We start from the raw sequence: 23,466 nt of genomic DNA, 5'->3' as shown, positions 1-23,466 counted from the left end.
CCTACCAAATTCACTGTCTAACCAAAAGTGCAGATATGCACAGGACGAAAGGATCGCTTTGTTCAAAACTTTAAGCATGTCCCTTGTTATATGGGGGGACAGAGTGTTCTTTCCTGATATCCCCGTATATTTCTTAGGAAATGGAAATGTTGAGGTCTGTGAATCGATCGGTGACCTCCAAACCAGCTATAGATATAGAGCAATAACAGTGAGAAACTACTAGTTTGGAATTGGAAGGCACAACATAATGCATTGGAAATGAGAGCCATCTGGAACACTAAATTGGGACTGGTGTTGGTGGCTGCTGATGTCTCCCCCTAAATTGGGACTGCTACGCCCCCAAGAAGGTGATCTTCTTCTGGATTCGCCGCCATGGCGGATCGCGCACCCGTGAGCTCCTCCACCGGCATGGCACCCTTAACGCCCCGGGCTGCCCATTCTGAGCCGGCGTCGGTGAAGATGAAGACTATCTCTTTGTGCAGGAAGCGGCGGAATCCATCTGCGGCGTCCTATCCAGTCTCACGCCGGCCATTGCCCACATCGGAGCACCCACGGTCGCTGGGTCCTTTGGAAAGCATGGAACAAGACGATCTTTGACAACGCCCGGATCTCTTACGCTAACATCTCCCGACTCATCCTATACCATGTCAAGCTCTAGCCCTGCCGGCTCGATGTTGAGCCGCTAGAACTTTGGTGTAAAACAATAGCTAGCTGATGTAAATTAGCCTCTTGAGTACTCTGCCTTCTTCCCCTCACACTGTCTTCTTTCTGCAAGCGTCATGCCTGCTCGAAAATGTAGCCTGTCTTGATGGAAAGAAAAGTTCAGGTGGGCCTCTGGCCCCCTAGGTTCCTCAAAAAAAAAAAAAAAATAGAGCATACGTGGCGAATTGCTGAATGTGATGAATGTCCATCTTGTCATACAGCTACATTCCAGATTTCTTTTAACACGAGAGAGATCTATCTCTCAGCACTCAACCGGAAATATGAAGTTGATGCTATCACACTACAAACGACACCCTTAACCTGCAAGCTCTCATGCATGAGCTAGCTTTATTTTCCCCCTTTTTTTCCATTTGGAAGTTCCTGCTGGCTAGCTTCAATTTCACGAGCATGGAGTTCATCAGGTGCCTTTGCCTACAACTTGCTCTCTTCTCATGGCCATGCCAGAAAATGGTAGCTTGCATTATTGACACCAGGGTCAAAAATAGGAAATGAACACCACTAGATGCAGACATTTCATTTGTACTATATATTGGGTAGGACGGGCCCACATAATGTTACGATGGCACTCAATATAAATAGAGAGGTCACATAATGCTACCCAGCTGAAAGCATGATGCACTGCATGCGTCGTCTGTTATAACTTAGAAATAGGAGTATCTGGAACTAGGTCACTAGATGATTCTGCTCACAAACCTAAGCTGATGGCCACTAAAGAACCACCGATATCCTTGATGCTTGTGGAGGCACACTGCTTTCTCAGGCTTCTCCATATGGCAGTCGCCCTTGGTGACTTGTGGCCTCTGGCAGAGGGTTAATGTAACACCCAAAATCTCCAACTTTGCATTTTACTAAAATTTGCTAGAAACAATTTTGCTTGTTTAAGGCATATAAGGTCGTTTTGCATATTTCTAGGCATTTAAGCTTTTTTCTAATTAAATAATGAAATATAGGATTTTATTTGTGCATCCATGCCGTTGCATAGTTTTCATCATGTTTGATTGGTTTCGAGTTCGAGTTTCGCTTTTTTGGCTCCTCTTCTTTTCTGTCATTTTTGGATAGCTGCATTCAGTTTCAGTTTTCAGACAAGCTTTTGCCTAGGTTCAGTTCGTCAGTTTAGCCTCTGTCTGCGTCGCTCTGTTTTCTGTCAGGCAACAGCTTCGCGCGCGGGCCTGCTTTTGATTCTGTTGTCTTCCTCTGCACCGGCCCGAGCTTCGCGCCAGCCCAGCAGCCAGCTCTTTTTTTTCTTCTCCGCTCGGCCCAGCGAGCAACCGGCTGGCCCAGCTAGCGGCCAGGCCTCCCCCGCACCGCCGCTTCTCTCCTGGCAGCCCAGATCCGTTCCCCTTTTCCACCCGCGCCGGCCCAGCTAGCAAGCAAGCGGCCCAGATCCGCTTCTCCCTCGCTCGGCCCAGTAAGCGCTGGCCCTCTCCCGCACGCAGCAGCTCCTCTCGCTCGCTGCGCCGCGGGGCCCGCCCGTCATCTTCCTCAACGCGCCGCCCGTTCCTCCAGCGCCCGCTTCTCCGCATCGGACTCAAGTCCGTACGGTGTGCGTGCCGCGCCCGCGTTCGACTCGGCTCTGTGCCGCACGCCGAGACCACGTATAAAGGCCGCCGCTATTTTTTTCCGAGTAAACGATGCATGGCCGGTCCTCAGCTACGTCACTTAGGTCCCCATACTGCATATCTAGCTCGCTAAACTTAGACTCGGGTATCACTTAGATCCCTATATTCTCATAATACATATTTTACTTCCTAAACTTTGCTTTGGGTGTCATATAGGTCCATAAACCTTTGAAATGCAATATCATCCCACTAATAAAACATGATAAGATCACATTTTATGCATTCAACCATTACTTTAATTAGCACATTTTGACTTGTTTTATTCCCCTTCAGCTTCTCCTAATATTCATCCAATAATTTATTTTATAAACTCCTAGTTTTAGTTTAGTAAGTGCAACTAAGAGTTATTCAAATTTGGACAATCTTTTAAGAATAATAGAGCACACATGTCATACACACTAGCAAGTTAAGATATTGCCTCCAAAGTAAAAAGTTATCAATCTTTCTAGATTCAGCACATCAATATTCTCCACATATGTTCATCTGAAATTCATTTTATTTGACTATAATTAAATTGTATATATGTAAAAACAAGTTTCATCACTTTAATTGAGATGACAATACTTTTAGAGAGTATATAGATCTAGATGACACCCAAAGCCAAGCTTAGGTGGCTGGATTTGCATTCTAAGAGTATAGGGATCTAAATGACACCCAAGCCCCAAGCTTAGTGAGCCGAATATGCATTTTAAGAGTACGGGGACCTAAGTGACACGTCCGGACAAGTTTAAGGACCGGCCATGCATTTTACTCTTTTTTCCCCAACCGCAGAACCTCCACTTCCGCATCTACAGCTCCGCGCCGCCACAAGCCCCTTTGCGCCGCCGCCGTCGATATCCGCCTTCCCTCGCCTCAAGCTTCGCCTGGAGCTCAGCGAGGAGGTGGGGAACCAACAGCCCTGTTCCCGTTCAACTTCGCGCTTGCCTTCAGCCGGACGACCTCGCCGGAGCCGCCGTTCACCGCCGCGCTCCGCACCACGTCCTTCGCCGCAAGAACTCGCCCGTTGACACTCTAGTCGAGCTCGCCGCTTCCCCCTCTTTCTCTTGGGTGAGCCCGCGTTCCAAACCACGCCCTGATGCGCTTTTCCCCGGCGAAGTCCGGCGAACCGCCACCACTCGTTGCCGCTCGCCGCCGTTGGCGTCATCGCCGCGTGGCTAGCCGTCCGATCGCCATCCGGCGGTCTGCACCGAGTCAATCCGGTCAATACCGGTCAACAGTCGCACGTCATTTTGCGTTTTAGCCCCTGCGGTTTCTACGTTTTGTGCCGCTACCCTTCCGCAGTTCAAAATTATTTAAAATTAGATCCTGGAAGTTTGGTTTCTTGCAGTTATACCCCTACATCTTGTTTTAAGCATAGTTTTTGCATTATAGCTTCGTTTTTAGCGTTCTTTATGTCCACGTGTTCATTTTAATGCGTAGAATAGCTTTTCAAACTTGTTTTCTCATTTTAATTATGATTGGTGTACTGTTTTCTTTGTTATGCATTTGTTTGCTTGTATGTTCTCGTGTGGCACGTGTAGACGGTCAGCAGTTCGATGGATTTGAAGATCAAGCTTTCGAGGAGTACGAACAGCAAGAGCAAGGTCAAGAAGGCAAGTCGTGTCCTTGATCACTTCTTTAAGTCCTATTCACCTTTTCTTTCATGTTCTATATAACATTGCCATGCGCAATATAGTTTAACTTGATGGGTCCCAATTAAGGATATCTTAGATTTCTTTACCTTTGCCTTGACCAATCGGGTTAAATTTATGTTGGGTAGCTCATGCCTAGTGCTCAAACATGGTTATGGTGGTTTAATCTGAATCATTATTAATTTGGTATTATTTATGTTATACCTTTCATTAATACAAGACCATAATGTTTAATCGGAACATGAAGCGACCACCTAGGAAAACAGTGCTACCACAATACTAAATGGTTCTGGTCTTGGCTGAGTAATTAGAAACCTTAGTCTGGGGTAATCTTACTCGTGAAGAGGCAACAGGGGGGACTGAGTCGTTGCATCATCGACCTGCGATAGGTTGTGCATGCCAGACACCGAAATCTTAGCGGGTTACTACTTACTAATTGTTGACACCGAATCATCGGACTTCTATAATTAGTTTCAGAACATGAAGCATTCATACTCCAAAACTGGGGGGCCTGTGTTGATACCAGATTTTAATCGAATCCCTTAATACGGAATATGAGGCCATCGGTGTCATATGCGACTAGTCTCTGCATGCGTATATATATTGGAAGGTCCTAATCAATATGTGAGTTGAACAAGGAAAAATCTTGCACATACATGCAAGTTGGCTGAAACAAGCAAGACATATGAGAGGCTCACGTGTGGAAGAAAGAAGGAGCAAGGACCTGATAGCAGTACGAAAAATGAAGCTTAATTAATTAGGACTTTACGTAAGGAAAGTTAGAGTCCGTGTATCTGAATATTTCTTTTTGTTTAGATATTTCATATCAGGTAGTTTTGATACGGTTCCTTCTAGGAGTTGTTAGTTCAGAGTATAAATATGTACCTCCGGTCATCGTAAAATCATCACATGATCAATAAACAAACATATTTACCTTTACTTTTCGGCTTCACGTCATTTGCCCTAGGAGTAGGAGTAATGTAGTTTCTCGACGAGTTCCTTCTAGCAAGCTGGGCTGCATCGACCTCGATCTCCGGCGAGCTGCAAGTTTCATCACCAGGTGTTCTAGGCTTTAACTACCGGGCGCATCGCTGTGGTTTCGTCTAGTTTTATCTATCAGTTATCGAGTATCTTGGATCTTCGACTTACGACGCATCGCTTCTGTCTCGATCTACGGTATTCACCAATTATCCCGCCTTAATTAAGATTGCATCGGATGATATTTATCTGTTCTTTCATCTTGTCGTTCAGTTTGCTTTAATTAGCTTTAGATTGGTTCATCATAGACGATAGATCATTTAATAGTGTCCCTATGCAATCACACCTCAGGAGTGTGGTATGGTGCCTTGCAAACACCGCATGGTTGGGTCCAAAGTTCTTTTGAACTTTTACGCAACTTGTGGGTAAAGATGTACGATCTCTGCAGAGTGTAAAACTGATTGATCAGCTATGCTCACGGTTAAGAGCGCCCTGGACCCTCACATGATAAGATTATCGAAAGATGGACTTAAATTGCTGTCTTTTACTCTTGGTTATATTGTTATACCTTATTTATGTTTCTACTTAATTGTGGGTGGTATAAACTTACATTTATTAGTTAAATGCTAATAAAATTTGACCAACTAATTAAAAGCTAATGCTGATTAAACCTTAGCTATACCTTGGTTAGCCTTACACTACACTATTCCCCACGACTTGTTGAGTACCAACCATAAGTGTACTCACCCTTGCAAAACCGCTGTTCAGACCAAGTGGATCCCGAGGAGTTGCTACAAGACTTCGAGGAGTTCTAGGCGTACGTTTCTTCAGTCAGCTGCCTGTGGAGTCATCCCTACTTTTGGAGTTCCGCTGCGTAATAATTAGACTTTACGGTTTATTTGAGACTTTCGGTCATGTAATAATGGTTAATACTCTCTTTATTTCGTTATGGCACTGCCTTTAATATTCACTTATGTCGTATATATGTATAACTTGATCCTGGTACATATGTATTCAATGCACTTGGTTTTATCCTTGATTCCGGGTGTGACGTTAACTCGTGGCGTGCGCGAGGCGGCGCCAACGGCGGTAGTTTTGTGCGAGAACGGACGTGTGGCTGCAGTGCGCATGACCGTGTAACTTGTTCTCAGCTCCTGCAAAACTCCTGAGCTGCTTTCCTATTCGGCTGCTGACCAATAATGCACGAGCGTACTCTTTCGCTAGCAGTTGCATCGTCCTTCACTCTGTTCCATCGCGTCCATTTTTTCAAGATGAAATGAAATCCATGAGTTTGCATTGAGTGGTGCTTGCGTGCTTAACTAATTGCTCTCCTACAATTAGCTCTTGCAATATTTATTGTTTAATGAACAGTAAATATGGTTTCCAAGAGAACTGAAATTTACTCTGCCTCCCAACTCTGAATCTTGTGGCTTTTATTGTCACACATGCGCAGCCATGGATGATTACCGCTGCAGGCATCTGTACTCGGTGATACAGGCGCCACGATCAAGCAAATAGACCCGTTTGGACACTGATGGCATGGAGTGCTTATCTTTAAATGGACCGCAGTGACACAATTACAACTGGCGGAGGAAAATGATCCCCATACGTATACTAATTAGTAATTAGAACATATAAAACTACCTGTGCTTGTTTAAAAAAAAATAAAACTACCTGTTTCGAAGGGGAAAAAATTCACATTTGCTTACACCTCTGAATTACAGTCGTTGGTTAATTAGATGGTGGTGCAGGAAGTGGTCACAATTTATCCTTTAACTGATGTAAATTAAATTTAAACATGCACACGATTATTGTAGTGAATGTCTTCCCACTAGTGTTGCATACGTAAGGTGGCTGACATGAAAATGAAATGCCTCATACATGATCATTGATATAGAGAAACATAATGACATGCTTAAGCTTTACACACTTGTATTGTGTAAATATTGATCAAAGCTAGCTAGAGCATACGTGGGGAATTGCTGAATGTGATTTTTTTTTTAACACAAGATCATCTCCAGCAGCAAGCACTACTCAACCGGAAATATGATGTTGATGCTATCACACTACAAACAACACGTGTACGCAAATGCACCCAGCAATCTTGCAAGCTCTCGTGCATGAGCTAACGAGCATGGAGTTCAGGTGCCTTGTCTACAAGGCTACAACTTGCTCTCTTCTCATGGCCATGCCAGAAAATGGTAGCTTGCATTATTGACACCAGGGTCAGAAATAAAAAACTACCGGCCTGCAAATAATTTCTATACTATATATAGGACGGGACGGGCAACATAATGTTACAATTGCAGTTAATATAAATAGAGGTCATATTCGTGCTGCTCAACCTAGCTAGCCTCTTGTTTCTTATGCTATCTCGTTAGCCGGCCGGCTATGCGAAAGCAAGATGCAATGGCATGCTGCGTCTGTTATAACTTAGAAATAGGAGGTATCTGGAACTACGTCAACTCTGTGGGCTGCACACGAGCCTAACCCTGATCGCCACTTACGAACTAGACTGTCCTTTGAATCTTGTGGTGGCACACTGCTTTCTCAGGCTTTTCTATGGTAGTCGCCCTTGGTGACTTGTGGCCTGGGACAGAGGGTTCGCGGCGTGTGTGAGGCTCGCGGAGAAAACCTCGGTGTTGTGTGAAGACCGGCAGCCGTAAAACGTGCGTGTGTCATTGCTCGCAAGTCGCAATTTGCATCTCAGGCTCGGGCAAGTCGCTCCAGATTTTGCTGCTCGCCCTGGCCCGATCCTGGCCTGCGACAAGAGCATGTGACTTCTCTGTATAGCGTGGGATTCAGGGCACAGGCAGCGTCCAAGGGCATCAAATTTTCTGTGAAAGAAAGATCTCGACTCATCAAGCACCATGCGAGAAAGATTTTGGGTGATGGAACGCCACCACAATGGCGTGGTGACGTGTACGTTGCCCAACTGAAACTGAAAGAAAGAGTAACCGCAAAGGGAAACCACCACATGGAAATGGAAGTACCAAGCAAACGTTTGTTGCATTTTAGGAATATGAGGAATCTGGAACCATATCCCCTCTCATGATGCAACGACCAGACCAACCATATCTTGATGCAACAACCATATCTGGAGGCTGTTACCAACCATGCTACTTCCATCTTCAAGAAGAAGAGGAGGAAGCTTAAGCGTGCTGAAGCAGTTGCTACTCCTGATGGCAAGCTCTCTGAAACTAAAGCTCCTGAAGCTGACTGATTCAGAAGAGAAATCTGGCAAGAGAGACCAGCGAGCATGGAAGACCATGCAGGCAGCTATGGGCCGGAATAGGCAACTACATTTGTTCCTGTCTGCTTCCACTATTTGTGACATCTTGGCACATCCATGCATATATTCGTCTTTTTTTTTTTCTGTTTCTGGTAGTTTTCAGCGTATGATCCATTTGATGATAGCGTGGATGAACACACTTATTACAGTCCATTGTGTAGAGAGATAGATTTAGGGGAAAACACCACGCGCCCCAATGAGGGGTGGGGTGACCTCTATTATATACTCAATATGGCTTGTTGTACAAGGAATACAATCAATATACATGAAAAGCTATAAATCTGCTATATACAGCTATACATTACCTAATACCCGCCCGCAGTTGCAGTGGGAGGTTCCCGGATGCAAAGACTGGACCTAAAGTCAGTGAATAGCTGAACTGGAAGGCCTTTCATCATGATGTCCGTGAACTGATGGGATGAAGGAACACGAAGCACTCGGACCTGTCCCAAAGCAACCGTCTCTTGTACGAAGTGAATGTCAATCTCGATGTGCTTCGTGCGTCGATGATGAACCGGATTGGCTGTCATATAGACCGCACTCACATTGTCGCAGTAGACAATAGTGGCCGAAGCGAGGGGGGACGTGGAGCTCCTGAAGAAGCTGTCAAAGCCAGCAACACTCTGCAACAGCATGAGCAACAACCCAGTATTCAGCCTCAGCACTGGAACGAGACACTGTGCTTTGGCGCTTGGAGGACCAAGACACCAAGTTATCCCCAAGATAGACGTAGAAGCCGGAGGTGGAGCGTCGAGAGTTCAGCAACCAGCCCAGTCCACATTAGAGTAGGTTGTCAAGGATTGGACAGGGTCGGTGCCGATGTGAAGACCAGAGGATAGGGTGCCCTTCACATAGCGCCGGATGCGCTTGATTAGCGCGAGATGAGGCTCGCAGGGATCATGCATGAACAAGCACACCTACAGAACTGCATACGCCAGATCAGGTCGAGTCAACATGAGGTACTGGAGAGCCCCTGCAAGACTCATGTAATCAAAGCTATCCTTGAGCTTGTTGCCGTCTGTCACTGAGAGCTTGGCATGAGTGTCAACAGGAGTCACTGTAGAGTGACACTCAGTCATGCCGGCACGTTGGAGGAGGTCTTGGGCGTACTGTCGCTGGGACAGGAATAGGCCGTCGGGGGAGCGCGTGATGGAGATGCCGAGGAAGTGATGAAGATCACCAAGATCCATCATGGCAAACTCGGAGTGAAGGCAAGCCATGATATGCTGGAGAAGCATTGAAGATGAGGAGGTGAGGACGATGTCGTCAACGTAGAGGAGCAAGTCGGCGAGGCTTGTACCCTCCTTGTAAACAAAGAGGGAGGTGTCCGAGGTCGAGGCAAAGAAACCAAGCTGTTTGAGGAAGGAGGTGAACCACCGGTACCAAGCCCGAGGTGCATGCTTTAGGCCATACAACAATTTCTGCAACAGACAAACATGGTCAGGGGGGGGGGGGGTTGATGAAGCTGGGAGGCTGCTCGCAGTAGAATGTCTCCTCGAGATGGTCATGAAGAAAGGCGTTCTTCACATCCAGCTGGTGAATTGCCTAGGTACGGGAAGTGGCGATGCTGAGGACGGTCCGTATCATCACTGGTTTGACAACCGGGCTGAACGTCTCGTCGTAGTCGATGTTGTGTCGCTGGGAGAAGCTGCAAACCACCCAACACGCCTTGTGATGAGCAAGAGATCCATCGGCGTGGAACTTATGTTTGAAGATCCACTTGCCCGTCACAACATTGGTGCTAGAGGGCCGCGGAACGAGATGCCAGGTGTTGTTGTCGAGGAGCGCCTGGAACTCATTGGCCATGGCCGCACGCCAGTTTGTATCAGCCAGACCGCTGCGGTAGTTCACCGGAATGGGTGAGGGCGAGGTCGAGGAAGTTGTGGCCAAGAGATTCCTGTACTGCACCCGCTGGATGGTCCCGGTTGGCGAGCGAGTGACGGGGTGGTGAGCAGGCAGCGTAGGGGGGCGCCGGTGGCGTAGGAGCCGGCGGTGCAGGGGGCGCCGGCGATGCAGGAACCTGCGCAAGTGGAAACAGCGTAGGAACAGGAGCATGGCGGTAGACAAGGTGGAAGTTGCGCCGTAGAGGAGGCAAGAGCCGCTGGTGCAGCCCAGTGGGTGGAGACGGCTCGCCGGCTGGTGAGTGCCGCGGCTCGGCCACAGACCCGCCCAATCTGAGCTGAGACAAAGTAGCCTGGGGTGGCAAGCACACAACCGGGCCGCAGACCAGGATGACCAAGATGAAGATGTCACGGACTGGAGGAGATGGCGAGGCCGGCGTAGGGCGTTGCAAAGCTAGCTGCTGGAGGCATGGTGTAAAGATCGTCGGCGTTATTGCAGCGAAGAATCACGCGTCTGGTTGGAAATCCTTGACAGAAAAACCAAAAGGGTCAAACTCTATGGTGCAGTTATTATCCTTAGTAAACTAACAAATACAAATCAGGTTACGGATAAGAGGGAATAACAAGAACATTGTTTATGCGAAAGTGGAAGATGGGGGTGGTGAGGGTGGAGTTGCCACAGCATGTGACGGAAAGGGTTTGACCATTGCCGACTGTAATGTAGGAGTAAGAGGGAGGAAGGCGGGAAAGAAGAATGCTATCCGAAGACGACATGTGGCTGGAGGCACCAGAGTCGACCACCCAGTTGCCGTTCTGCAATGCCATCTGGTTCAATGCAGCAACCAGCCCGGCCTGGTCCTAGGTTGGCACCTTGGGAGATGCCTAGACAGGGGTGTAGGCCGTGTGGGCCTACAGAGGAGGGCCGGGGAGGCTGGGGGTAGAGGCACACAAGCTCCCACCGCCCGTTGGGTATTGGCCGCCAGCCTGCTGGTGGCCCAGAGTGCCATAGGAGCCGACCCCAGGGCTGAAGCAGAACCACATGTCAGTGGGCCATGGGGGGCCGCTGCCGCCACCAGGGGGCGCCTGGAAGCTGCCGTCGTCCTTCTTCTGCCACCTTTTCTTGCCACCGCCACGGCTGCCACCAATCTGGATAGGGCCAGACAGTGGGCGACACCCGCCCGTAGAGTCAAAGGACAATGACGATGAGGAGGTTCTGGTGAGGAGGGCCGTGGAGTTGGAGATCTTCTCCTCATTGGCGAGGCGGAGCTCCTTCAAGGTGAGCATGTCATGCGCTTGGGTTAAGGACATGAAGCCGATGGTGGAGTTGGCGATGTCATCGACGGTGTTGGAGTAGCGCGGGTTGAGGCCACGGAGGAGATTCAGGACCACCTGGGAATCCTGAATGGGGTGACCGATGTCACGGAGGGCGTCGGCGAGGTTCTTCATGCGCTGGCAGTACTCTGAGATGGAGGAGTCGCCCTGGGTCATGGAGTGGAAGTCGTGGCTGAGGAAGATCGCCCAGGATTGCTTGTTAGTGCGGAAGAGGCCTTCAATAGTGAGCCAGAGGGCCCGGGCAGTCTGCTCCATGGCGAGGTCGAGGACGGAGTTGTTGACAGAGCTAAAGATCCAGGAGCGGACGCAGCAGTCCACTTGATCCCAATCAGGGTCGTCAGGACAGGGCGCCATGGTGCCATCGATATGCGACTTGAGGCCGAACTTGTCGCACATGGACTTGAAGAAGAAAGCCCACTTGGAGTAGCTGGAGGTCTTCATCGTCAATGTCATGGGGACGTGAGCTTTGACAGAGATCGTGGCGTAGGGGTGGATGATGGCCGGTGGTGCCTGGTAGAGGAGGAGGTCGCCGCCAAGGGGTGGCACAGGAGGGGCGCCATCGCCGGCGCCAGGAGGCGGCACAGGAGGGGTGCCAGAGCCACCAGGAGGCGGCACAAGAGGGGCGCCAGAACTGCCCACTAGGGTGGTGGCGTCGCTGGAGGGCAGGAGGCCGCCGTTGGATAAGGAGGACTCGGCAGAGGAGTCGTTGGCCATGGGAGGGAGGGGTGGGGGGGGGGGGGGGGGGGAGGTGCGCCGGCGCAGGGGGGTGGGGAGCCGCCGCATAGGAGGTGGGACGCCTAGGGTTTAGGCGCGCTAGAGAGAGGTGGAGCGGAAGGAAAGTCCCGGGATAGATTGATCCCAGTCTGGTGATACCATGTAGAGAGATAGGTTTAGGGGAAAACACCACGTGCCCCAATGAGGGGGGTGAATATAGCCAATATGGATCAGCTATATAGGACTATTAATTGCCTAATACATTGTTCCATGGATCTACTATGAGGCCATAGCCAATTAATTGGGGGTCACATGCATGGCATAGCACAAACCACCACCACCACAAGAAAAAGAAATTGCTGGTTCGTAGCTTATCGAATCATATATTTTACTTTAACTTGCAAAGCTTTTGGCAAGTCCTTTTCAAGTTGTGAATAATTTTAACTATTTAGCACCTAATACAACTTGCCAATTTTCTGAACTATCTGACGGCATAGTTGAATACTTTTGGGCATGCTACATGCTTCTCTTTACTTTAATTTCTAGTCAGAGTCATGTTGATCCGATAAGTTGCTTGGCAAGTTTTCCGTGCTGCTGAAACAATTCATCCTTTTATTTAGGAGCCATTTCCCATGCATCCGTCCCCAGAGATCATTCGCCAAGGTGGTACGTCTTCACCCCTTGTCCGTAAGTCACCTTGCACTCAATCTTTGGTTTTAGTGGCAACTGTCATAGGCCTGTCCATTTTAATGTCTGTCTTATTAGGTGTGATGCCATCGGTTTGTGATCAGAAACATACATATATAGTGATAAAAGCAAAGGCTTGAAATAGGCATCTAGCTTCCATTTGTCAGTGTCCACATTATTTTGTTTTGATTTCTGAATGGGGAAACTTTAAGGAGAAAAAGAAAATAAATTAAAGCATATGGAAAATATATGCACGCAGCTTCAAGAAACAAATTCATCAACTCTGAATAGCTTGTGCAACACCAGTTTCATTGAGCTCAGTGGATTCACATGAACAATCACTTCAGAAGAGCACCACCATATTGGAAAAACCTTGTTAACTATGATCGTTTTTATTTCTTTTCAGAGTTCACGGCCAAAAGTGAACATCCTAACATGTACATGAGCAATTGGCAGCTAAAGAAACATATGTAATAATCCACAGGATGAGAGATACTGAATCACTAATTAAACAACCCATTTTCCTTCTGAGGTACGAATTGCATGAACTCATCGAAATCATGACCAATGGGCAAGACATAACAAAACATAATCTTTCTTCATAGACAGTCGTAACCCCAGCCCTTAGTAATTCCTAAGAGGTGTCGTCTGCTACCCATGTCGACTGGGCAAAAAGGATGCGTCCCATCCACCCTTGCAGTAGCCATTGGCCATCTTCACAAATCAAAAAGTCCCTATGGTAGCACCTCATGACCTTGTCCTTCAATACGTTAACAATGGATGGTTTCAGTGGCAGCTGCCTCAGGCCCGCCCTCTGGTTTCTCGCATGCCACTGTTTATACTTCTCAGGGCGCTCCATCAGGTCTGTACCCTCGCAGGCAATGGCATTTAGTACAGAACGTCCAAATAAATCTTGCTCTAGCACCACTCGCAACTTACTATCCCGTGGGATGGTTGCATCAAGAATGTCAAATATTGCCGTGAAATAGAACACCACCTCTCGAAATCGCGACAAGTAGGAGGGACCATACGAACTATTCACAATGCTCTGGATGAAGACAGCTGGCCTCATCTTCCTTATGTTATGCAAGACGATATCTTTGGGGCATGGGTCATCAAAGAATATGCTCTCATCCATCAATGTGTTGAAATTCATGAGGTCGTTCACGATGAGCACCTCACCCGCATCCGTGTTCAAGTCCTTGATGGAAACTTCCTCCCACTTCTTCCTAATAGCATAGAAATTGAATGGCACGCCAAACTCATGGGCACACTTGCTGAGACGGTACCCTGTCTCCTCAATTTGCTCTTTTGAACGTGGCCTGAGATTTGGATGGCCTATGGTGGTGATCTTCACCTTTGGCGGGCCGCCTTCTCTGCTCGCCAGCAAGCGGAGCAAGTCAGCCCAATGGAACCCGTAACGCATACCATAGTCAACAATGTGTAGCCTTCCCTTCCCCACCATGGCCTGCAAGATGGTCATTGTGGAAAAAAGGAGCACCACCCTGTTGAAGCTCCAGGCAGCCGTGAGGAGGTTGCACGCCTCGAGCAACTCTAGGCGATCCGCCATGCGCAGCTGCCTAACCTGGCTCCCCATGCCTTCTAGCCGTGCCTCCAGCCCCCTTGCAAAACATTGAGCTAGCCGTTGTGTGACATCCCCAGTTTCTGATGCATGTTGCTTGATCTGCTTCAGTAGCTTACTCGCTGTCATGTCGTCGTTTGCCGCCACCGCCTGCGCACAGAGGATCAACGTTGTGCGTATGTCGACTACGTTCGCCACCGCATTTGTACTGCCCTTCCTGGTGCTCTTCTCTGCCTCATTGGCCATGGCAATGCGAAGCTTCTCCATGCATCTGATGATGAATGTCTCAGTGCCACGTAACATCATATCCTCTAACATCTCATGGGCACAAATATCCTTAGGCTCCTTGATCATCATCAGAGATTTGCTGGTCCTTCTTGCCTCCTCCTCCTCTATATGGTCATCGCTAGCATACCTCTTCTTGGCCCCACTATGATTACTGCTTTCCCTGACCATTTGATTCACCAGCTCATCCCTTCTGAAGCCATTATTAGCTATGGGCAAGAGCATATTGGCCTCTTTCATGCCCTTCAAGAACGCCCCCACAGCATATGTACTCTTGGATAAGGCCAGGTGGAGTGTCCTCTCATCACCACTGCTATCTTGCAACAAATCATTGGCTCCTTCTGTGTCACCATGATTAGAGCCAAATGAAGGGGAGGAGAGGATTTGAGCAAAGGGTTGCTGCACCTGGAGTAGCGCAGGGTGATCAGAAGGCTTATCATCAATGTCATCCTCCATGAGCATGCGTGAGATGTAGGAGAGCACCATGTCACTAGGGACATGGTGGCAACCCTCACTTCTGTCATCAGGCTTCGGCGAAAACACGTCAAGGAAGACAGATGGTGACTGTGGTGACTTCTTGAGACCCTCCACGAAAAGTTCCTCTGGGGTGGTGGCCATTTTGATCAATGGTTGTGGTGTAACGCCATAGATTTTGGTTGATATATCAATGAAGAGAACAAACTTTGTCAAAGTGTATGCAAGTGCCAGATGATTCTAGAGAAACGATGTCTACCTGTAACTCCAATGCTGCTTGCACAATGGAGACAAATAGAGGGCTATATTCCCAATGTTACTTGGAATTGGATATTGGTTACAATAGCTAGCTACACTGATGAACACAGCACACAGAGATAATATTATTTGTAATGAAGACCATTGAAACAAACCCCATTTGTTTTACCTATTGAAAATGACAACCGATCGAAGCGATGCGCAACATATATACTTAATAGAATATGCCTCGCAGGACTAACATAAAGTATTAATGATCAGAAACGCAGTGAACGAAGCAATGTTCCAAAGCAACAAGTAATTAAGCTCATTGCGTGCGTGCGTTTTGCCTGAATAGGTGTTAGTTATGTAACTTGCAAATGTGAAAAAATGAGGTAAGTAAAACTTCGAGTAGCAATCTGTGCACATTAACTCTAGATATGAATTTTCTTTTCTTTTTTAAAAAAGAAGAAGATGGAATACTACTACTACTGTAGTTGACTAATGAGATCTAACCAAGGTGCAGTGAGTGTGATGTTGTGTATTTATCAGCATGATTTGTTTGAATTGAAATTCCTATGGAGTGTTGGGTAGGAAGAATCATTGGAGATGCCGGATGCCATTTGGATGGACAGATATGGGTAATCCAGAATGCACACACAGATTTAGGGTCTCCATTGCTCCCGCACTCGCCGACCACCTCAAGCACAACTTTTGTTAATAAAATAAAAAACTAGATTAAACTAGAAGGAACTAGGTGGCTTTATATTATTAGAAGAAATTAGACACCAAAATCCATCTTGACGGGTACTTGAACTTGGATGGTCTAGGGCTTGCTCTAGGCATACATCCACACCCTCGACCGAGTTAGGCTTCCTTGCCTTTTTTTTATAAGTAAATGGCACCTCCCCTAAGTTATATCTCATTTCTCATTGTCTCTCACGATACCAGCCCAATGAGATGTACATGTGTACATATGTAGTCCAACTGAGAAAGGGCAACGATAGAGAAAAAATGAATATAGCACGGAAATGGAAGAGTGATGCCGTATTATTAGGAATACGAGGCATCTGGAACCATGTCCCTTGTCGTGCTGCAAGGATGCGTACCATCGCTTGTGTTTTCAGAGGCCTGCTAGACCTTCTGCCGTGGTCGATGGACACTTGGTACACAGAGACTAGCAAAGACGTGTCAAGACCGGCCGATGGCAGCATATGTTTCTCGCTGCTTCGATTCCCTGGGATCCCACCAGAGACCAGACTCTAGGGGTGTTATTCGTAGCTTCGTCTCAGTGATGCATGATGCAAAGGGCGAGCCTCGAGGTGCACTGGGCTGCAGTGCATCCAAATTAAAGTTCCAGAATCCAACAGTCCAGCGTCCTGGCCCCTGTGCTCTTGCCGCTATGAGAACTTCACCATCGACCGTCCACGCGACCAAGGAGAACTCGATCGCTATGAGCCTGCGATGCCGTGCACCTCGGCCGCCAAGTCGCTCTAATCAGAACACACTGAGACGAAGGCGAACCGGCCCCGCATGAGAAAATCATTCACGCTTCAGCCTTAGGTCTTCTAGAGTGCGCCATGCCTAGTTTGGGTCAGCTATTGCTGTGTTTGATGAGCTGTAGTAGGCTTGTGGAGAGAGAAAATTAGAGGTTCCACCTAGGATGGTAAAGCACTCTCAAATTTAGTCTAGCAAATTTAAGGATCGAGTTCAATAAAGACCGGACCATATATATGGATTGTGAAGAAGGCATGAGGACCATGATCTATTACCACCTCTAGTTCCACCCCCTTGTGCCCGGCCCTGCAGTGATGGGCGGTGTTAGTATGCTGCATGCCAGGGCAGCCAACCATAGAAGTGCATAAGTAAGGTTTCATGGGGCGCATCACCGAGAGGAGTAGTAGCTCCATCCAAGGTTTCAAATTTTGGTAAAATTTCAGCGAAATTTCATGAATTCCAGTAATTTGGTGGTGATTATACCTATTCATGTGCTTTATTGTGAATATATTATTCTAGATTCATATTTTTTGGTTGTTTGTGCTTTAATAGATGTATGGCCATAATCCATGCTAATCATTTGTTTCGATCTAAAAACTTTAGAAAATTATATATTTTGGTTAAGATTCTAAAAAAAATTGATGAAATTTCACGAATTTTGGTAATCTCGATGGTAAACGAAAAAGATCCCAAACCGAAATTCAAAACTCTGGCTCCATCTATCGACGTACGTACATTGCCCGGCCGGACATAAGTACTAAAAACATGCATGGGTGGGGGCCAGAGGTTTATTGAGTAAATTCGGTTTGTGCTATGGGAAATTGTAATGTTCCTTATGTGCCGCTGGCTTAAATTTTCCTGATGTGCCACTTATGTTATCTCGATCAAAATATATCGCCGTTCACTGAGCAAGAACAGTGGGATTTTCAAAATATGCATGCACGCATATTAAGGCCCCTCCGCATGTTTGTTTGCATCGAGATCCATATGGAGCGGTGGGTAATAGGAATAATGGCCCTGCTTGATACGGGTGCTAAACTTTAGCACCCAACTTTTAGCATCCTTTTAGCACTTAGTATCCAAACATGTGTGCTAAAGTTTAGCACATCCTTTTTCATTAGCACACCTAAGGGGTACTAAAGGGTGCTAATAGTGCTAAAAGTGGTCCCCTCTTCACTTTTTTCCACCATTGCCCCCGATCTCTCTCCTCCGCTGCAATTTAAGAGGAGTAAATGAGGGGCAATATTGTCATTTTCCACCAAAGATGCTAAACTTTAGCATAATATCCAAACAGTCCAAAGTGCTAAACTTTAGCACCCCGTATCCAAACAGGATCTCTGTAGGCCAACTGAAACTGAAAGAGGGAGCAACAGCAGAGAGACTATACCACTTGAAAAATGGAAGCATGTTGCAATGTTTGCATTTGATGGGAATTGGAGGCATCTGGAACATACCCTCCTGAAGCGCTCCATGCACGTAGACATGATGTATATGAAGACTGGCAATGATCCATGGATTATGGATAGTCCCATCTCGGGAAGCAGATCCGTCGGTGCCAAGACCAGCTGACGACAGGATCAGGATGTATCGCTGCTTTTCCGGGGATCCCAGCTGACGCTAGGGGCCTTCGTAGCTCCATCTCTTCGACTCTTCCCTTGGGCATCTCGCGGTCGTTGATCATCACCCTGGCGATCGTCTCGTGTACGCCGCGCCCGCCTCCTCTGCCGGCCGGCCATTGCCATCGTCAGCTTGCTCGCTCTGCAGTGGCCATCCATATATTTTTGTTGGTCACTCTCACTCGTACTACATTGCCTTCCACCTTGTCCCTTAGGAACGCCATGTTCAGCAGGTCCCAGCGGCCATCCATTTGATGTAATCATACTCCTCTACGAAGGCCCAATGCATGTACACTTGGTACGGTTGGAGTCTGGCAGAGACCCACAGCCTGTGGTCTCTGATGACTCTAGGGGCGGCCTTGAAAGCTTCATCTGGGTGGTGGGCAGCTGATCCCGGCCGGCCTGGAGTGAAGGTTAATCCAGTGTGTTGCTCTGGCATGTCAAAGTAATTAAGGGCACATGATAGGACGTCACCGAAGCTAGAAGCCCCCTCGCTGGATCGACATGGACATACGTGTGTGCTTGAAACATGCATGAGGAAACATGCACGTGATATGCACAACACAACTATTTTTAACCAAACTTTGATTTGACCGTTCTTTTCATATATATAAAGAAATTAAAAACAACTAGTAAAGAACAGCAGGATCAGGAACGTATTAACCTCTCTATCATGCTATATATACACTGTTCCTATAAATAATCCAATCAATAATGAAATGCTTCAATGTTGGTGTCATGCATGCATGCAACAAAGTGGGTTGGCCACTGTGAATGGATCCGGATATTATTCACATATAGTTAAGGTTTGCATTATTATTCCACCATCCTCCCACCAACCATCATCGATGAAGACAGTGAAGCGATTCTTGTTTAAATAAACGACACGTTACCAAAGTTACCTCTTGTTTCTCATCATCTCTCATTACATCAGCCAAGTGATGATGTAGCCCAATTGAAAGAGGGGGCGATGGCGGAGAGAAACAAGCACTTGGAAATGGCGAGGCACGATGCAAATAATGTTTGCATTTGTTCGGTATAGGAGGCATATGGAACCATGTTCCTTGTCCTATGGTTCCGAGAGGCCAGATGCTACGTACCCTCCTCAAGTGCTGCATGCATATGCAGATGGTACATGGAGTCTGGCAAGGATCCCTATCTTATCCCTTCCCGTGAGGCAAATTTGTCGGGGTCAGGACTAGCCATCCCACCAGACTCTAATGGTGGGTCCGCTGCTAAGATCTCAAGAGCCAAATATCCTTTGGCGCCCACCCTCCAGAAAGAGGTCAAATATCCGCAGCCAAAAATTCTTCAACTAAGTTCCATCCGGCAACAGCTGAAACAAGCAAGAACAAAAGTATCCTTGCAAGCCCGAAAAACCTTAGTTCTCAATAAAGTAGGAATAGATGTAATATTCAAAGGAGACATTGAACTGAAGAACAGGTACAACGGCTGACTATAACCAGAAGCCTCAGACATATTTACCTAGATGTAAAATCAGTAGTCAAGCCAATCATCGTCCCACCTATTCTTCTAGGCTATAGAGAGCTCGACTCTACAAATTTTCTTACTCTCATTTTTCCTACAGGTCGTGAACATACAACAACCAAATTGAGTCTCAAAAGCCTCTTCCTCATCGTCAAACTGAACTCTCTTTTTCTGAATATGAAGCTTGAAGAGTCTCGCCAAACCATCAACATCAACAACGCCACCAAAGTGCGATATACCCAATAAAACTTAGAAAGCATCACAAAGGCATTAGGCATAAGCTGGTGAAGCTTAGCCTCATACCTATCCAGAATCTGAGGCAACATCTTGTCACATGGAAACCGTAGGCTGGCAGTGAAAAAATCCCTAAAGACCACAACCTTGCCAGGATTGTGTTTCGGCACAAGCTCTTCGCCGGGAGGCCATGCAACGTCCTTGGGAAAATAGCCTTTGCTGACATAAAACTCTATGGTATTTTGGGAAACCAACGAACAGCCGAAGCGGAGAGTTGGCGCGAAAGTGTCCTTGTCGGCCATGAGCTCCGAAGGATCAGCCTCGATGTTAGTCGGATCCTCTCCACCGTCAGTATCAAAAGACAACTCCAGAGGATGAGAACCCTCGCGATCCTCCTGATTTTAAGAATCCTTGTGGACCTCCTGTTGCTTGGGAGCGTCCCCACGCAACCTTGCTTGCTCTGCTAGCTTTTCACGGGTCATTAATCTCACAGTTTGCATAATTCGAGCCAGCTGAACAAAAGGTAAAAAGTAAATCAAAACAGCAAGCAAGAGAGCAAAAGGTAAAAAAGAATGAAAGAAAAGGGCAAGAATAATACCTTCAAAGCTAAAGAGATCGATGCAAGGAGCCAAGAAAGCGTGAATCTCAAAGCGCTAAACAACAACGGGCAATCTTTCAGCAAAATGCGAGGATAGCCAGCCCCACCTTTTATAGGGGAGTTAACAGGTACAAACAGATGCCTCAAACCTCGAACCGAAGTCGAAGCAGCAATCAATTAAAAAATTACACGATAGGCATCAAAAGTTACCGTTGGCTCATTTCTCCTCCGACGCTCGAGGGTGACATTTTTGATAGAAGCTAGCGATCCTTAGTCGCAGGTTTGGCCTGTCGGAGTCGACCCCCGCCCATGAGGAGCTACTGTTGGGGATCACCAAAACCTAAGCACCCTCGAGCGCCGTATGTAGAATAAAAACCCCGTAACCTCGCAAGTTTTACATCAAGAGTAAACAAGCGTGAAGTGCTTCTAGCCTCGCAAGTTTCTAACCAAAAAGCAAAACTCAGTTAACCTCGAACCTTGTCAGCAGGGCTCAAGATTAGCCTCGCAAGTTATGTGTCGGCTGTAAAAGAAACGGAACTCCTTTAACCTCGCACGTCCTATGGAGACACCTCTAAAAGTAAAACTCGTACCCTTGCAACACTTCTACTATTGGAAGGACCCGAGGCTAGTAATCGACAACAGTGATGGCTAAACTCCAATTGAGCTAATCCTCGAGTGTTCAGAGTTAGTTCCGGACGCCGAGTTTTTACCTTTTTACTCTTTACTCAGGAATAGTACTTGGGAAAGAACTATGCGAGGTTATGAGCTCTCGACAAGGCTCAACGAAGCAAGCCCCTCGAGGCTGACGTCCATCTCGGATTGTGGATGGAGCCCCGAAGCTAGACGATCAACTTAATGTGAAGAGAAAGTCCCGATGTTAGGAAGCGGAAGGCGTGAGAAATGTGACCACGTGGAAGAGTTCAACTTTTACACGTTTCCTCCTCCGATGATCTTTATGTACGGTGTATCGTAGAATGTAGGTTATCGATCCTTGTAAAGGCAGCAAGTTCTCTGCATGGGTGCCAAGGTGCAAAAGCCAGCACAAAACGTAACCTTGCATTGGGCAGTAGCTCCATGCATAGACACGTGCGACATGTATGCTGCAATAATCATGTATCACAGTATCAGGCAAGAAATTGGTTCGTCGTAGGTTGCTCTCTCGATAGTACAACTTGTTTAAAACCGTTGGTACAATAGCAGTATCCTCGTATGCATAGCAGAACCATTTTGTAAAATGCTACTCCCTCCATCCTAAATTACTATTCATTTTGATTTTGGTACATACATAGTTTTTGCTACGTATTTAGACATACATACATGCATCTAGATCCATATAAAAAGAATTTGTATCTAGAAAAGCTAAAAATTTAGGACGGAGGGAGTATAGATTATAGATAGCTAGGCGGTTTCTATAAATAAATATGTTGTGCTTGTGCCAGTCTCCACGACCGTCTCTAGTTCACGCCGGCCATCCATATTTTCGTTTATCGCTTACATCCGTTCGTGACGGCTCAGGGCTGTTCACGAGTCTTTGGTCTCGAATTGGATACGCAAAAAGGTCCGGGTACATTATTGCCGGCCGGATATTTTGAGTATGCATGGGAGGGGCACAAGTTTGTAAATTCCTTTTGTGCCGTCAGAAATTGTAATGTGTGCCACTAGACACTAGTTTAAGTTTTCATTCCGTTATCTCCATCAAAATATATCACCATTAGAGCCATCGGTTATGTCACATATATGTTATTATTGTAAAGGCAATTTTGTCCCTCCATTCTCTGAGCACAGCAACTTTAAGTCCGATCGCCCCAACTCTTACCAGAATTTAATTTTATCTTTTTTCCCCAAATAACAATTTAAAGTAGTAAAGGAACCAGGCTTGGGAACAAACTAAATAGCCCATCTATGGACATCCAATTATGCAATCTAGTTATTATTGTACAAGTATTCCCTTGAATCCAAGTGATGGGAACCTTGCTTGTGATGCCTTTTGCACTACACTGTATGAATGAATTGTTAGCCGCTAAGGATATTTCTGACATTTGAATACATGAATGCAATGGCAAGTGTGCGAAGTTCAGCACACCTTTTGATTATAGCTACTACAGGATATTATTGTGGATATATATGATCACATATGCTCATAGTTGCTGGGGAGAGAAAGAGCAGTGACCATGCACCTACGAAGCTAACATAATGGTTTCCCATCAACACGCGTTTGTTCACATCTGAATCCATATATATGGAGCAGCAAGTAGGAAAGAATCATGAGACAGGCTTGATGCACCCATAGTCAGGTTTGTATTTCTCCTACACCTACCACCAACCACCCATTAGTCACTGAATCATGACCCTGCTGGCTATAAATAAAGGGCACGTCCCCTAAGTTGCCCCTTGTTTCTCTCCATCTCTCATTCTTGTACATATCATCAGTGTCATCTAAGTGATGTATAAGTCGCCCAACCGAAAGAGAGAACAATGGCAGGGACAAATTACCAAACAAGAAGAAGCATCCCATAATGTTTGCAATTTTTTTAGAATATATATGAGGCGTTGGAACCATGCCCTCTCTCAAGGTGAGAAGAAGAGTAGTGTACAGATGATACATGGAGCGTAGCAGAGACCCGCAGCCTGCCCCTTC

The 23,466-nt window shown here is 46.8% G+C and overlaps 1 protein-coding gene across 1 annotated transcript; it reads right to left on the bottom strand.

Moving 5' to 3' along the window:
• Positions 1-13,451: 13,451 nt before the first annotated feature.
• LOC117849371 (scarecrow-like protein 34) lies at positions 13,452-15,302 on the bottom strand. Its single transcript, XM_034730912.1, has one exon. It carries the CDS (start codon positions 15,300-15,302, stop codon positions 13,452-13,454), a length of 1,851 nt encoding a protein of 616 aa, XP_034586803.1.
• Positions 15,303-23,466: the final 8,164 nt, after the last annotated feature.

The sequence above is a fragment of the Setaria viridis genome, chromosome 3, assembly GCF_005286985.2.
Source record: "Setaria viridis chromosome 3, Setaria_viridis_v4.0, whole genome shotgun sequence".
NCBI classification, from domain to species: Eukaryota; Viridiplantae; Streptophyta; class Magnoliopsida; order Poales; family Poaceae; genus Setaria; species Setaria viridis.
Note: the sequence above shows the minus strand (reverse complement) of the source record. Positions and strands in the feature narration are given on the sequence as shown.

Coding starts and splice junctions, on each gene's coding strand:
- LOC117849371 (XM_034730912.1), bottom strand. CDS start 15,302: ATGGCCACCACCCCAGAGGAACTTTTCGTGGAGGGTCTCAAGAAGTCA.